Here is a 16,789-nt window from a genome sequence, read left to right on the forward strand (position 1 = left end):
ATTCCACAACCTACAGACTCACTTGCTAAGAGCCTACAACTCAGTATTATTTATTTGCTTATTTATTTTTAATTTGCACCATTTGTCTTCTTTTGCACATTGGTTGTTTGTCAGTCTTTGTTTATGCATAGTTTTTCATAAATTCTGTTGTATTTCTTGATTTTCCTATAAATGCCTGCAAGAAAATGAATCTCACAAAAAAATATAGTGATGTATATGTACTTCAATAATAAATTTATTTTGACTTTGACTTTGTATTATTCTGGTTACGTTCTTGACCCTGATGTCAAGCAGGAAAACTCTGCCCCTCACAGAACAGTACTAACCCCACTCTCCAGAGATCTGCCAAGCCAAACTGCACTGGGTGAGTCTATTGGGATGAGATACGATGGGGTTGGAATGTCTCAGTCCTCTGGGCTTCTGAGGATGAGCAGATAAGGGTGTTAGCTCTAACAAAGAATTCAAGATTCAAGATTGTTTCACGTTATTTCCAGTACAGAAGTGTAAAGAAAAACAAAATAATCGTTACTTCAGATCTGATGGAGATCAAAAGACACACGATAAGATAAAGAACACAATTATAAAAAACACAATAAATATAAATACATTAGATAGCTTATGCACGTAAATGGATTGTATGTCCATAAAGTGACACTAGGCACACAGGGATGTCTGTACAGAAGATGACTCTGACAGGAAATGATAAAGTTGTGGAGGGGTGGGTTAGTGGGTGGAGGTGTTGATCAGCCTCACTGCTTGAGGAAAGTAGCTGTTTTTTGAGTCTGGTGGTCCTGGTGTGGATGCTACATAGCCTCTCCCCGGATGGGAGTGGGACAAGCAGTCCATGAGCAGAGTGGGTGTGATCCTTCATGATGTTACTGGCTCTTCTCTGCCAATCGTGCTATAACGTGAATGTAAGAGCACATGTATCTTACCATCTGTCAGCTGATGTGTCTCACAATTAGTTGAATCTGAAGATTCAGAATGGTTCATTTTGGCACCTGAAAGGTTAAAACAAAAGATTGCTCAATGATGAAAACTCCGAACATGTGCAGTAAAGTTCTTCAGTCGCTGTTTGAAATTTGACACATCCCGTATCACATAAATATGGTATTACCTAAAACCCTTAGTCGGGTGAACCTCAGGCTCAACTCATCAACCGCCAACCACTTGCAAACATCTTAGGCACATAAACTATATCGTTAGGGTGTAATGATAAACCTGATGCTGGAAATCCAAGCAACACGCACAAAATGCTGGAGGAACTCAGCAGGCCAGGCAGCATCTCTGGAAAGGATAAACAGTTGACGTTTCAGGCCGAGACCCTTCATCAGGCCTGATGGAAGTTCTCGGACTGAAATGTCGACTGTTTACTCATTTCCATAAATGCCGTCTGGCCTGCTGAGTTCCTCCAGCTTTTTATGGATGTTAAATCTGATTCTGATATGGGTCTCTTTTGTGGACTGATAGTGGGAAGGGGACAGGAACAGGGGAATTATGGTTGGGGAAAGGGGAAGGGAGAGGGGAGGGAACAGGAAGCATCAGAGGGACATCCTTTAATGATCAATAAACCAATTGTTTGGAATCAAATGACCTTACCTGGTGTCTCAGGGCTGGGTGTGTCTGCACCCATCCTTCACCCCAGCACTCCTTCTCTGCCACCTGTCCTACGCCCCACCTGCTGCACTCCAGCTTTCCTATTCCCATATATATACATACATATATATATATATATATATGTTTGTGTGTGCCTTTGACCTTTGCACAATAATGTATGTTGTAAATAGAATGGATAAATAGTTGGCCTGGTGTGATCGCTCAAGTCGAGTACGATGTTCTGCTCAGGGCTTAAATGTGACCTTATTTAACGTGGGGAGTCTGATTCACAGGCAGCTGCCACACAATCCTTGACAGATCAGGGTCCGGGTCCGGTGACATGGAATGCAAGACGACTGAGGACCTTTCACTGCTGTTGTGATGTGTCACCATCTCCTCCAGATCCACCGCTGGATCTTGGTGGGATCACTCATTGCTTGGAACTTCCCCCCTGACCCTACCACCAAGGATAGTCCTGACAATGTATTATTGATAGGAAGAAATTTTAGTATAACTCCTGCTGCTAAATTAAACTAGAATTTATAAGTAAATGCAAATTATACAAGCAGTAAAAATATGCCACTTGTGGAAAGAACCTCAGTTTATCTATTCAGTTCTTCTGAGTCACATTTTTACTCTTTTCCTCTCTGACAATCGTCACCTTGTCATGGTGAAGAGGCTTGTGAGTTCCTGAGATCCTGAGGGTGATGCTGTCTAGTGTTTAGCCATCCAGCATTTACCTCCTGGTAAGGTCAAAGGAGAAGGTCCAGACAAAAGCAATCCAAAGAAAACGTCAACGGTGGAGCTGGCAGAAGATGGTGACACATCACAACGGCAGGGAAGGGTCCCCAGTCGTCTTGCACTCCATGCTACTGGACCCTGATCTTGATAGGTCAAGGACTGTATGAAGACTGCCCGTGCATCAGCCTCCCCACATTAAAAAAGACACACACAGGTGTTCTCCATTTTGGGAATCCACCCTAACATCCGGTTATTTGTATCTCGGATCTCTCTACAGCCACCCGAGGACAACCCTTTTAGAGAACAGCGTACTCAACTCGATGGATCACACTATCACCACAGATTTGTCAGTCATTGGCTGCTAACTGATTAGACCTCTTCAACAATACATTTAGGAGGTCTAATATTGTTAGTTCTGAACATTTCGTAAGACCATACGATATAGGAACAGAATTAGGCCATTTGATCCATTGAGTCAGCTCTAATTCATCGTATTTGATCAATTTCCCTCTCAGCCTTCTCCCTGTAACCTTTCATGGTCTGACTAATCAAGAATTTATCAACCTCCACCTTAAATATACCCAATGACTTGGCCTCTACAGTCGCCTGTGGCAACAGATTTCACAAATTCACCACTCTCTGGCTGAAAAAATTCTTCATTTCTGTTCTCAATGAATGTCCTTCTGTCCTGATGCTGGGTCCTCTGGTCTTAAGACTCCCCCACTATAGGAAAAATCCTCTCCACATCTACTCTATCGAGACCTTGCAATATTCAACAGGTTTCTTCTGAATTCCAATCAGTAGAGGCCCAAAGACATCACATGCTCCTCATACAACAAGCCTTTCAATCCTGGAATCATTTTCTTGAACCTCCTTTGAACCCTCTGCAATGTCAACACATCCTTTCGTGGATAAGGGGCCCAAAACTGCTCACCATACTCCAAGTGAAGCCTCACCAGTTCCTTACATCCTTGCTTTAGAATATACACAAGCCTTGCTTCATGTGGTGTCTCAGTAACTTCCTCTCCTCCATGTCCAAGCCTGGAGAAGTTGCCCAATACCAATCCACTGCCCTAAAACCTGTTTGGCTCAAATAGAAATCTATTTTATTAATGCAGGCTAACTATGGGGGACAGTAAAGATGTAAATTCCAGCAAGAGCAATGAAAAACAGAAACAAAAAAGTCCCCATTATATAAAAAATGAGCTGAAATGAACATATTCAGGGTTGCAATGCATTCCTCACATTGGGAACAATGTAAAACACCCAGTCTTTGCATCCACAATTTATGATGTCATTCATATGAATTCAAGCTATTCAGCTGTGGCCTATTCTGATGCATAATTATACATAGCAGCAGACTATATTCCTTTACAACACTGCTGTTCAGCAGAGCACAATATATATATAATACAGCCATTAATGCCATTGTGTTTGGATTATTCAATGGAAGTTGGAATTAGTTTTTATTATAGAGTAACACAAACGCAATGCTGGAGGAACTCAGCAAGTCAGGCAATATCTATGGAAATGAGTCAACATTTCGGGGAAGGTTTGACTGTTTACATTGAAGCGAGTTCCTCCACCATTTTGTGTCTGTTGTTTTGGATTTGCAGCATCAGCACAATCGCTTGTGATTTTGTTTTTTTATTATTGTCACATGTACTGAGATACAGTGAAAATCTTAGTTATGCAGACCATTCATACATACAGATCATTCCAAACTATAACACTTTAAGAGATAGGAACAAATTAGGGCATTTGGCCCATCGTGTCTCCTCTACCATTTCATCTTGGCTGATCCAATTTTCTTCTCAGTCCTAATCTCCTCCCTTCTCCCCATATCCCTTCATGCCCTGACTAATCAAGAATCTATCACCCTCTGCCTTAAATATACCCAGTGACTTGGCCTCCACAGCTGTCTGTGGCAACAAATTCCACAGATTCATCACTCTCCGGCTAAAGAAATTCCTTCTCACCTCCGTTCTAAATGGATGCCCCTCTATTCTGAGGCTGTCCACTCTGGTCTTTGACTCCCCCCACCCTCACCATAGAAAACATCGTCAGCACAACCACTCTATCAAGGCCCTTCACCATTTGATAGGTTTCAATGAGGTCACCCCTCATTCTTCTAAATTCTAGCAAATTCAGGCCTGGAGCCATCAAACAGTTTTCATATGACAAACCTCTCAATCCTGGAATCATTTTCACAAACCTCCTTTGAATCCTCTCGATTTTCAGCACATCCTTTCTAAGGTGCCCAAAACTGCTCACAATACTCCAAGTGAAGCTTCACCAGTGCTCTAAAACATCTCAACAAATCTTCCTCATTTTTATATTCTAGTCCTCGTGAAATGAATGCTAACATTGCATTTGCCTTCCTTACCACTGACTCAACCTTTAGGGAATCCTGCACAAGGACACCCAAGTCCCTTTGCACCTCAGATTTTTCTATTTTCTCTCCATTTAAAAAATAGTCAACCTTTTCATTTCTTCTACCAAAGTGCAAAAACATTCATTTCCAGACACTGTATTCTATCTGTGACTTCTTTGCCCATTCTCCTAATCTGTCTAAGTCCTTCTGTAGCACCTCTACTTCCTCAAAACTACCTGCCCCTCCACCTATGCTCATGTTGATTTGCAACAAAGCCATCAATTGCATCATCCAAATCGTTGGACGTATAACTTAAAAAGAATCGGTCCCAACATAGAATTCTGTGGAACACCACGAGTCACCGGCAGCCAATAAGAAAGGCTCCATTTATTCCCACTCTTTGCCTCCTGCTGATCAGCCACTGCTTTATCCATGTGACGTTCTCTTAAGGAGAGGTCGGTCAACAATTCACGTGTTGTGTGGACATGAGGAAGTGGTGGCTGTGGTCAGTGGTCAGGTCTTTTGCTTGTTCAGTCTCCCCTTCAGCAGCTTCTGTTTGCTCACTGCGGTTTGGCAGAAGCCACTCTCATGTAGCACAGCTCCCTCTTGAACAGAATCAGATTTCCTCCAGGAGTATCTCTTGAGTGCAATGTCTTCCCAGGTTGTAGAGGTCAAGTTGAATTTGGTCAGGCTGATACATCATGAAAAACTGACAAATGACCAAAGGACAAAGTGCTATCTGGTGTGACTCTACAAGTCTTTGAAAAGGAAAGAGGAGACTCCATATTTTTCTTTAAGAGATACAGTGCAAAACAGGCCCCTCCAGCCCAGCAGCCCACCAATTTACTCCTAGCCCAATCACAGGCAATTTACAATGACCAGTTAACCCATTAACCTGTGCATCTTTGGAATGTGGGAGGAAAGTGGAGCACCCAGAAGAAAGTTGTGCATTCATTGGGAAAATGTTTAAATTCCTTACAAGCAGCAGCAGGGATTGAACTCTGAACTCCCTGATGCCATGAAATGTAACAGGATTGCACTAACCACCAGGCTACCATGGTACTCCATATCCAAACCAAAAGGATTAGGAGCAGAATCATAGGAAGTTACAGTGCAAGAGGACCTACTCTCTGAAAGATATATCTCTACAGCAGGTGTTACCAACCTAGGGTCCACAGATACCTTGGTTAATGGTAGGAGTCTATGGCCCAAAAAGGTTGGGAACCCCTGCTCTGCAGACACAGTCTCCATACCAAAAAAACTAATAGGAGCTTGAGGGGAAACAGGGGTGGTATGCATATGGACAGAACTGCTGGAGAAAGTGATAGGAGCAGGCACAATAACAACATTTAAAAGAGAGCTGTCCAGCTACATGAATTGGAAATGGTTGGAAGGTTACATGCCAAACGAGGGCAAATGGGACCAGCTAAGATGGGCATTGTGAACCCTGCCGAGCTTTGCGGGTATGATACATTGGTCCTGGAACGTGTGGTGACACTTGCCTCCTAGGACATCCTTGGGTGTGTTGGCTGTTAATGCAAATGACACATTTCACCGTCCGCTTCGATGTATGCGTGATCAATTAACCTGAATCTGAATACTGATCAACATGCACCCGAAGAGCCTGCTTCCATAACACGATCATTTTCAGATTCAAATTCAAGTCCTGGCAACATCCTTGTGAAGTTTCTCTGCACTCTTTCTGTCTGATTGATAACTTTCCTGGAGGTGGGTGACCAGAACGGCACACAATACTCCAAATTTGGCCTCACCAATGTCTTATCCAACTTCAACATGTCATCCCAACTCCTGTACTCAAAACTCTGATTAATAATGTGCCAAAAACTCTCTTTATGACCTGAACTATCTGTGATGCCACTTTCAAGGAATGATGTATCTGTATTCCCAGACACCATTCCATGAGGGAACCAGTTGGATCAGGCAGTGTAGTACGACAGTCAGGCAGTGCAGACAATCAAGAAGATTCAGATTCAGATTTATTTATCACACAGGCCTCCGAACATACAGTGAAAAGCGGTATTTGCGTTAACAACCCACACAACCTTGGGATGTGCTTGGGCAGCCCACAAGAGTCACCGCCCATTTATTATCAAAGTACACATATGTCACCATGCATTACCTTGAGAGGCATTCCTTGTGGGTATTTACAGGAAAATACAGGAATAAAATAGAATTTATGAAAAACTATAAATAACAAAGACTGACAAATGACATCATGGGCCGCAGACCCTCTTCCTGTGCTGTACCATTCTATGCTCTGTGTTCTAATACATTGTGATACATTGCACTTGGGATGACAAGATAGGCAAGCAAATGAATCCATCACGGGTAATGCCCTCCCCATCACTGAACATGTCTATACAGAGCACTGTCGCAGGAAATCACATTCATCATCAGTGACCCCACTAACCAGGTCAAGCTCTCTTCTCACTGCTGTCATCAGGAAGGTGGTACAGGAAGGACCATCAAGACCCACACCATCAGGTTCAGCAACAACTATTACCCCTCAACATCTGGCTTATGAACAAAAGGAGTTAACTTCATTCAACTTCACTCACCCTATCACTGAACTGTTCCTACAACCTATGGTCTCACTTTTAAAGACACTTCATCTCTCATTCTTAATATTTATTACTTATTTATTTTTTTATTATTATTATTTCTTTCTTTTTGTATTTATGAGTACTTGGTGGGACAGGATCTTGCCTGACGAACCTGTTGGAATTTTTTGAGGAGATTACAAGTAGGATAGATAAAGGGGATGCAGTGGATGTTGTATATTTGGACTTTCAGAAGGCCTTTGACAAGGTGCCACACATGAGGTTGCTTACCAGGTTAAGAGCCCATGGTATTACAAGAAATTTACTGGCAAGGTTACAGCATTGCCTGATTGGTAGGAGGCAGCGAGTGGGAATAAAAGGATCCTTTTCTGGTTGACTGCCAGTGACCAGTGGTGTTCCGCAGGGGTCGGTGTTGGGACCACTTCCTTTTATGCTGTATATCAATGATTTAGATGATGTAATTGATGGCTTTGTTGCCAAGTTTGCAGATGATATGAAGATTGGTGAAGGGGCAGGTAGTGTTGAGGAAACAGGTAGGATACAGAAGGACTTAAACTGATTAGGAGAATGGACAAGAGAGTGGCAAATGAAATTCAATGTTGGAAAATGCATGGTCACGCTCTTTGGTAGTAGAAATAAATGTGTACACTATTTTCCAAATGGGGAGAAAAATCTAAAAATCTGAGATGCAACAGGATTTGGGAGTCCTTGTGCAGAACACCCTAAAGGTTAAGTTGCAGATTGAGTCGGTGGTGAGGAAGCAAATGCAATGTTAGCATTCATTTCAAGAGGTCTAGAATACAAGAGCAAGGATGTGATTCTGAGGCTTTATAAGGCACTGACGAGGCCTCATCTTCAGTACTGTGAACAGTTTTGGGCTCCTCATCTAAGAAAAGATGTGCTGGCATTGGAGAGAATTCAGAGGAGGTTCACAAGGATGATTCTGGGAATGAAAGAATTATCATACATTTGGTAGATCTGGGCCAGTACTCACTGGAATTTAGAAGGATTAGGATGGATCTCATTGAAACCATTTCAAATATTGAAAGGCTTAAACAGAGTAGATGTGGAAAGAATGTTTCCCATGGTGGGGGAGTCTAGGACAAGAGGGCACAGCCTCAGGATAGAAACAGAAATGCTGAGAAAATTCTTTAGCCGGAGGCTGGTGAATTTGTGAAATTTATTACCACAGGCAGCTTTGGAGGCCATGTCATGGGTGTTATTAAGGCAGAGCTTGATAAGTTCTTGATAGGACATGGCATCAAAGGTTATGGGGAGAAGGGGAGTGAGGCTGAGGAGAGAGAAAAACGATCAGCCATAATTGAATAGTGAAGTAGACTCAATGGGCCAAATGGCCTAATTATGTTCCTATGTCTTATGGTCTTACACAGTTGGCTGTCATTTGAACACCTATTTGGTGTGGTCTATCATTGAACCTATTACAGTTATTATTGTATAATGCATTTATTCAGTATGCCCACAAGAAAATGAATCTCAGGGTTGTATATGGTGACGTATATGTACTTTAGGAATATATTTACTTGAAGGATTTCTTTAACCAGAGGGTGGTGAATGTGTGGAATTCATTGCCACTGACAGGTGGCAGGGAAGGAGAGCCGGGGTGGGGGGTGGTGCAGTGGCAGATGCACACAGTCCTGAGACACCAGGCAAAGCGAACAGCCACAGGGGTACCTTGCACTGGATGCCTATCCCCTTTCTCCCTCCTGGCAGTCGCCCAGTTACCCGTGTCCTGCGCATCGGGGCAACCACCTCCCTGTATCGCCTGTTGAACGATCCGGAGTTCATCCAGCTCCAGCTCCAATTTCTGTAAGTGGTCTATACGTGTCATCAGGGACACTGGTGGTCTCCCTGCCTTCCCATATCTCTACAAGAGGAACATTTCATTATCCTGTCTGTCATCCCCACTGCTCTATCTGTGTAATAAGAAAGAAAGAAGGAAAAATAAATGAAGATAAATCTACCTCCAGCCTTAGCCCCACTTCTCACTTAAGCCTCTTGATCCAAAGCCACAACTCTCCACTCTAACTGCTGACCCACTCACCTACTACCTCCGGACTCAGCGCCTTCAGTCTTCAAGCTTTTGGGCTTTCTACCTGCAGTCTTCACCAACCTCTGGGTTTTGACAAAGTTTGCGGCAAATCGAGAAAAAGTCCTTTCAGCGATGGAATCGGGTATTCAGTTGCAGAAAAGTGTTTTAGGCAGAAAGCCTCATCCCATTTAAAGGAGTTATTTGATGTTTCAATGTTAAATGTGACAAGTAAAGCTAATTTAATCTGATGTATGCTTGAAGCGAGGCAGTCCATCAGACTTTAGCAAAGGACTGGATATCTCTTTTACAGCCAACGTACATATGATAGGGCGAGCAGCTTTCACCTATGCAGTTCATTTCAACGACTGTGAATTTCCTTAGGTAAACTTTCTCAGCTATCTCTGCCCAAGTTATAAAAAGTACTATTGGTAACAGAATTCAGATACTCTTGCAAATAGTGATAACCATAAACACCACTGCAAGAGGGAAATTTGAGTATCTCCTGACACAGGGGTTCCTTAAAGTTGTCATTGCCGGGGGTTATAGTGGGGTTAAGTTACCGCTACTTATTAAATGCTCCCAATGGTGTGTGTCTCAAATAGCCACCTACCCACACAAAAGTTGTAAGTAAGGTTGAAAGAGTACAGAGAAAATTTACAAGTATGTTGCCAGGAGTGAAGGAACTGAGTTGTATGGAAAGATTGAATATGTTAGGATTTTATTCCTTGGAATGAAGAAGATTGAGAGATTATTGAGAGATTTGATAGAGATGTACAAAATTATGATGGGGTATAGATAGAGTAAATGTAAGCAGGCCTTTTCCACTGAGGTTCGGTGGGACTACAATCTGAGGTCATGGGGTTAAGGGTGAAAGATGAAACGTTTAAGGGAAACTTAAGTGAAAACTTCTACACTCAGAGGGTCACCAGAGTATGGAATGAGATGTCTGTGCAAATGGTGCATACAAGCTCAACTTCAACATTTAAGAGAAGTTTGGAATGGTACGTGGATGTTGGGGCTATGGTCCCCTATGGTGCAGGTCAATGGGACTAGGCAGTTTAAATGGCTCTGCACAGACTAAATGGGCCAAAGAGTATGTTGCTGTCTGTATTCTTCTACGACCTTATGACTATAACCAAGTTCAGCTCCTGGCCTTCATGTGTGGCTTAGCTACTAAACTCTCTGGAACTGTTTCTACTGACAGAAGGGGCAAAGGCAGGTTACTGGTGCCTTAAAACAAATGTTGCAGGCAGATGGGACTTGTCAGCTGTGATTAGCAGTTTATGTAGGAGGAGGACTCTGATCTCAAACCTCCATGACCTTGCAGCCATAGGGAAGGCTTTGGGAGTGAACCCCGAGGAAAAATCCGGAGCTGGAATCCCTGAGTCTAACATTGACTGGCAACTCCTGCAGTGTTGTTGATGCCAAACTTCAAAGTACATTTATTATCAAAATATGTATACATTATACAATCTAGAGGTTTGTCTCCCTACAGGCAGCCACTAAACAAAGAAACCCAAAAGAGTTCATTTAAAAAACTGTCAGGCACTCACTGTGCAAAGAGAAAATAAAACAAATAATGCAAACAATAAAAGTAAGCAAATAGCCTTCAGGACAAAAGTGAATCCAGAGACACGAAGCCTGGGGCAGAAAGAACAGACCACAACCTTGGCCTCAGTTCAGTGCAGAGCTGAGTAAACCAGGCAGAGCCCATGGACACGAAGCTCGGAATGGCCAGAGAACGCCACAGCCTCAGCCTGTATTGGCCTCTGCTGTTCCTTTGGATTCAGCAGCTGCATGGAGAGAGGGGAGTTTGCTGAATGGGCAACAACTTGCTCTCCATATTGTACTGCCCTGGCTTGCTTATCATTTAGACATCTAGGACACAATATCGATGGTCGATCCCAACTATCAGAGGCCTCAATCCGACACAATAGTTTCAACTGAAACATCCCCAATTCTTTCCTGCCAGACTCTGCTCGACCTGCTGAGCTCCTCCAACAGATTGTGTTTTGCACCAGGTTCCTGGGACTGCAGTCCCTTGTGTTTCCAGATAACGCTGTGGTCCTGCATTCCATCCCAATTCAAACCCTTTTTTTTCCCTTAAAGGTTCACAACAATCTCGCCATCAACCTGTCTCTGACAAAACTGATATGTTCTAACTACTTTCTTTCTGTCTTTGCAAGCGCAAGCTGATTGCAACAAATAGAAGTAACCCTTTTATTAAGGTTTTCATTTGACTGCACATATTCGGTTGGCCTTGAACATCAAAATGGATCTTAAGTTTAACAAACATCCTACCATCACTGAAGAACTCCACAATGAAAGCTGCTATATTCCATCCCTCTACATTTCTACAATCACAAACACAACATGAAAATCTTCCAAGTCGTCAATGATGAACTCTCAGTGAGTGAAACTTCTTGTAGCTCTTGAGAAATATTCAAGTTCCTGTTGGTGATTCACCAGGATCAGTCATCAAAAACAATTAACAACACTTACTGGAATAACTTCAGCACCTTCTACTATAACAATGAATCCTCAAAAATCTCATCCAGTTTTTCTCTGGGGAGACAGGTGGAAATAAAACAATATTCATATATGGGAGAGAGGGGGAAGAGAGGGGGAGAGAGGGGGAGAGAGGGGGAGAGAGGGGTAAGAGAGGGGGAGAGGGGGGAGAGAGAAAGAAAGAGTGAGAGTGAGAGGGAGAGAGAGGGAGAATCTATGAGTGCAAGTCTGCAACTCTGTGTGTGTGTGTGTGTGTGTGTGTGTGTGTGTGTGTGTGAGTGTATATACATGTCTGTTAACATTGTGCCTGTGTAAGCGTGTTTGTCTACACCTGTGAATGTGTGAATCTGAGTGCCTGTCTGCAACTCTGTGTGTGTGTGAGTGAGAGAGTGGGAGAGAGTGGGAGAGAGTGGGAGAGAGTGGGAGAGAGTGATAGAGTGTGTGAGTGAGTGACTGAGTGAATGAGTGAGTGAGAGAGTGTGAGAGAGTGAGAGAGTGTATGAGTGTGTGAGTGTGTGAAAATGTGAGTTTGTGTGTATTTCACATGTGTATCTTTTTTTGTCTTTATCAGACTAATAGATAATGACAAAAAGTTTGGACAATGGACAATGGGATTGTTTAGATTATTGTTTTGTAACTGCCTGACCTGATTGGTCACATTAGCTCATTTCATTTATGACAGTGTCAGATTGACCCACAAGTCTTGACAAGGCTCTGTGTATAATATATTTTTCCAGTCAACACTTGACCACTCCCATCCTTCCTACATCGACAACATCTTTCAGCAATGTACAGGTGGAAAAAAACCAAACAAATCTTTTCACAGGTGAACGGATGATTGCTCCATTTTTCCGAGAGAGCAACTTCCAATCTTTCAAGGCTGCAGGGCCTGGAAATTCTGTTTAAATTTCATATGTGTTCCTGCCCATGTTGGGGTTGAAGGGAACAAAATGGTGCCTTTGCATAATGGGGAAGTGAAAGCCATAAGTAAAAGTCTGTTCAGTCACTGTGGTAACAACATTAGGATAAGGAGAAGAAAGGACAACATTAATGTAAAATTCAGTGGTTGGTGGGAACTCAACTGGGACAGGTATAATAGGAGGGAAGAAGCTTACTTACACGTTTATGTATTGGACATACTAGGTTAAATAACTCCTTGCTCATAATTTATAGATCAGGACAGAGGGACGTCCACTTAGATCAGAGATGAGAAGGAATTTCTTTAGCCGGAGAGTGGGGAATCTGTAGAATTTATTGCCATAGGTGGCTGTGGAAGCCAATTCATTAGATATATTTAAGATAGAGGTTGATAGATTCTTGATTAATCAGGGCATGAAAGGATACGGGGAGAAGGCAGAGAGGGAAATGGATCATCCATGATGAAATAGCGGAGCAGTCTCAATGGACCAAATGGCTTAATCTGCACCTGTATCTTATGGTCTTATCTGTAGGGAGTGCATTTGGCAAAAATTGATAGGGCATCTATTGTTTGAATGCAGATCCTATGAGGTGCAAAGGAAACATCAAAATGCTAAATTGAGATCTTAGAAACATAGAAACATAGAAAATAGGTGCAGGAGTAGGCCATTCGGCCCCTCACCACCCTTCAGTATGATCATGGCTGATCATCCAACTCAGAACCCAGTACTTGCTTTCTCTCCATACCCCCGATCCCTTTAGCCACAAGGGCCATATCTAACTTCCTCTTAAATATAGCCAATGAACCGGCCTCAACTGCTTCCTGTGGCAGAGAATTCCACAGATTCACCACTCTCTGTGTGAAGAAGTTTTTCCTCATCTCGGTCCTAAAAGGCTTCCCCTTTATCCTTAAACCGTGACCCCTCATTCTGGACTTCCCCAACATTGGAAACAATCTTCCTGCATCTAGCCTGTCCAATCCCTTTAGAATTTTATACGTTTCAATAAGATCCCCCCTCAATCTTCTAAATTCCAGTGAGTATAAGCCGAGTCGATCCAGTCTTTCTTCATATGAAAGTCCTGCCATCCCAGGAATCAGTCTGGTGAACCTTCTCTGTACTCCCTCTATGGCAAGAATGTCTTTCCTCAGATTAGGGGTCCAAAACTGCACACAATATTCTAGGTGCAGTCTCACCAAGGCCTTGTACAACTGCAGTAGAACCTCCCTGCTCCTGTACTCAAATCCTTTTGCTATGAATGCCAACATACCATTTGCCTTTTTCGCCACCTGCTGTACCTGCATGCCCACTTCCAAAGACTGGTGTACAAATGACACCCAGGTCTCGTTGCACCTCCCCTTTTCCTAATCGGCCACCATTCAGATAATAATCTGTTTTCCTGTTCTTGCAACCAAAGTGGATAACCTCACATTTATCCACATTAAGTTGCATCTGCCATGAATTTGCCCACTCACCTAACCTATCCAAGTCACCCTGCATCCTCTTAGCATCCTCCTCACAGCTAACACCGCCGCCCAGCTTCATGTCATCCGCAAACTTGGAGATGCTGCATTTAATTCCCTCATCTAAATCATTAATATATATTGTAAACAACTGGGGTCCCAGCACTGAGCCTTGTGGTACCCCACTAGTCACTGCCTGCCATTCTGAAAAGGTCCTGTTTACTCCCAGTCTTTGCTTCTTGTCTGCCAACCAATTCTCTATCCACATCAATACCATACCCCCAATACCGTGTGCTTAGTTTGCACACTAATCTCCTGTGTGGGACCTTGTCAAAAGCCTTTTGAAAATCTAAATATACCACATCCACTGGCTCTCCCCTATCCACTCTACTAGTTACATCTTCAAAAAATTCTATAAGATTCGTCAGACATGATTTTCCTTTCACAAATCCATGCTGACTTTGTCCAATGATTTCATCTTTGCGGGAGACAGAATTTAACATGGAAGTTTATTCGGATATCACTGTCATCATAATGTATATAAGTGCATATTTGACTTTCTGAAAAGAATTAGACTTTTTGATATTATTTGAGATTTTTGGGGGTTGGGGCTATTTTAGTGGGTACACTTCCTGTCTTTTTGCTTCACACTCCAACTCAATAAGAGGGAGTCTGCCAACTGCCATTAAACTTTACAAGAAGAAGAAGCTACTGTCACACTGAGAACTCCAGATACTCATGACCCTTTAGCCACTCAGTGAGGAAGTTCTTCCCTTGCTGGAGAGGGAGCAGGAAGACCCTCAATTACTGTAGAGGTTAACGCACCACAGCAGGGGGCCACAGGAGTGGCAACAATGCTACTGATGTGTACGAATGCAAGAGAACAGAACAGAAAACATTGATTATGAATTGTGAAGATCAAAAAAGCATTGAAAGGTTTATTCTTGTCATTACTTTTTTATTGTGAATAAAGTTTATTTTGTTAAAAAAATGATTTTTCTACTTCAAAAGTACTGAACACATGCTTGTTCCTGTATCCTTCAAAAAAATAGTCAACACCATCTCTTTAGACAAGGAAGTACAGCAGTGCCTCCACTTTCTGAGAAGATTCAAATGAGCGAGGCTCTCACCTCAGCCCCAATCTCACCAAGTTTTACAGGTGCACCATCCCTCCCATCTGTCCAACAATCTCTCTGACCGGCGGCACCACCGTCCGGTAATGGAATTGGATAGCATCTGGCCACAAGACCCTACAAGGGATTGCAAGGACCTCTGACAGGATCATTGGGGTCTCTCATCCACCCATCTGAGATATTTATCAAGAGAGCTGTGTATGCTGGGCCCTTAGAATTATTGATGATCCTTCCAACAGCCTCCTTAACCTATCATCAGGCAGGAGGTCCCGTAGCATTAAGACAACAGTCAGGATGAGGAACAGCTTCTTCCCCTAGGCTGTGAGACTACTGAACTCCCTGACCCCACCCAGGGTTCACCATGTATGAAGCATCAGTAGTGTTATACCGTCTACTTTTCAACTTGTATCACAATTGCACCTCATACTAAATGTCAATCTTCTGGTATATATTTTGATTTGTTAATTTATTTGCAGTAATATTACTTGACATGTTTTGTGTGACTTACGTACACCTTGGTCCAGAGGAACATTGTTTTGTTTGGCCAAATAAATGTATATGGTTGGATGACAATAAACTTGAACTTGACCAAAGACATTAGAGCAGGATTAGGCCATTCAGCCCATTGCATCTGCTCCACCATTCCATCATGGCTGATTTATTATCCTTCTCAACCCCATTTTCCTGCCTTCTCCCCATAACCTTTGACATTCTGACTAATCTGAAACTTTTCTACACTTTTATTCCTTGTGCTAAAGTGCACGACTGTACATTTCCTAACACTGTATTCCATCTGCCACTTCTTTGCCCATCCTCCCAATCTGAGTCCTTCTGCAGACTCTCTGCTTCCTCAACATTACCTGCCACTCCACCAATCTTCAAACCTGGCCACAAAGCCATCAATTCCATCATCCAAATCACTGACATATAATGTAAGAAGAAGTGGTGCCAATACTGACTCCTGTAGAACACCATATCACCAGCAGCCAATCAGAAAAGGCCCCTTTAATCTCTTTGCCTCCTGCCAGACAGCCAAACTATATCCATGCTAGTATCTTTCCTGTAATACCATGAGCTTATAGAGTTTCCTCTCTTAGATGTTGCTTAGTAACCTAAAATACTTGAGAACTTCTACAGTTCTCAACAAGCCATCTTCAACAAGCCATGCCTCAGAAAGGTGGCATTATTATAAAAAACTCCCATCACCCAGGACATGCCTCCTTCTCATTGTTACTGTCAGGAAGGAGGTACAGAAGCCTGAAGGCACACACTCAGTGAGTCAGGAACAGCTTCTTTCCCTCTGCTATCCGATTCCTAAATGGACATTGAACCCATCAACACTACCTTGTTTTTTAATATTATTTCTGTTTTGCACTATTTTTAATTTAGCTATACACACGCACACTCTAATTGATTTTTCCTTCT

At 42.7% G+C, this 16,789-nt stretch overlaps 1 protein-coding gene across 5 annotated transcripts in view; it reads right to left on the reverse strand.

Annotated features, from left to right (window-relative positions):
* The window catches only part of atp8b3 (ATPase phospholipid transporting 8B3), a 140,510-nt gene that overhangs the window by 81,710 nt on the left and 42,011 nt on the right, over positions 1 to 16,789 (reverse strand). For all 5 annotated transcript variants that reach the window (XM_073068189.1, XM_073068188.1, XM_073068190.1 and 2 more), the window contains one exon: positions 936 to 1,001. In XM_073068189.1, coding sequence (XP_072924290.1) covers positions 936 to 993 — 58 coding nt within the window. In that variant the 5' untranslated portion in view covers positions 994 to 1,001. The remainder of the gene's footprint in view (positions 1 to 935; positions 1,002 to 16,789) is intronic.

Source organism: Hemitrygon akajei, chromosome 16 (assembly GCF_048418815.1).
Source record: "Hemitrygon akajei chromosome 16, sHemAka1.3, whole genome shotgun sequence".
NCBI classification, from domain to species: Eukaryota; Metazoa; Chordata; class Chondrichthyes; order Myliobatiformes; family Dasyatidae; genus Hemitrygon; species Hemitrygon akajei.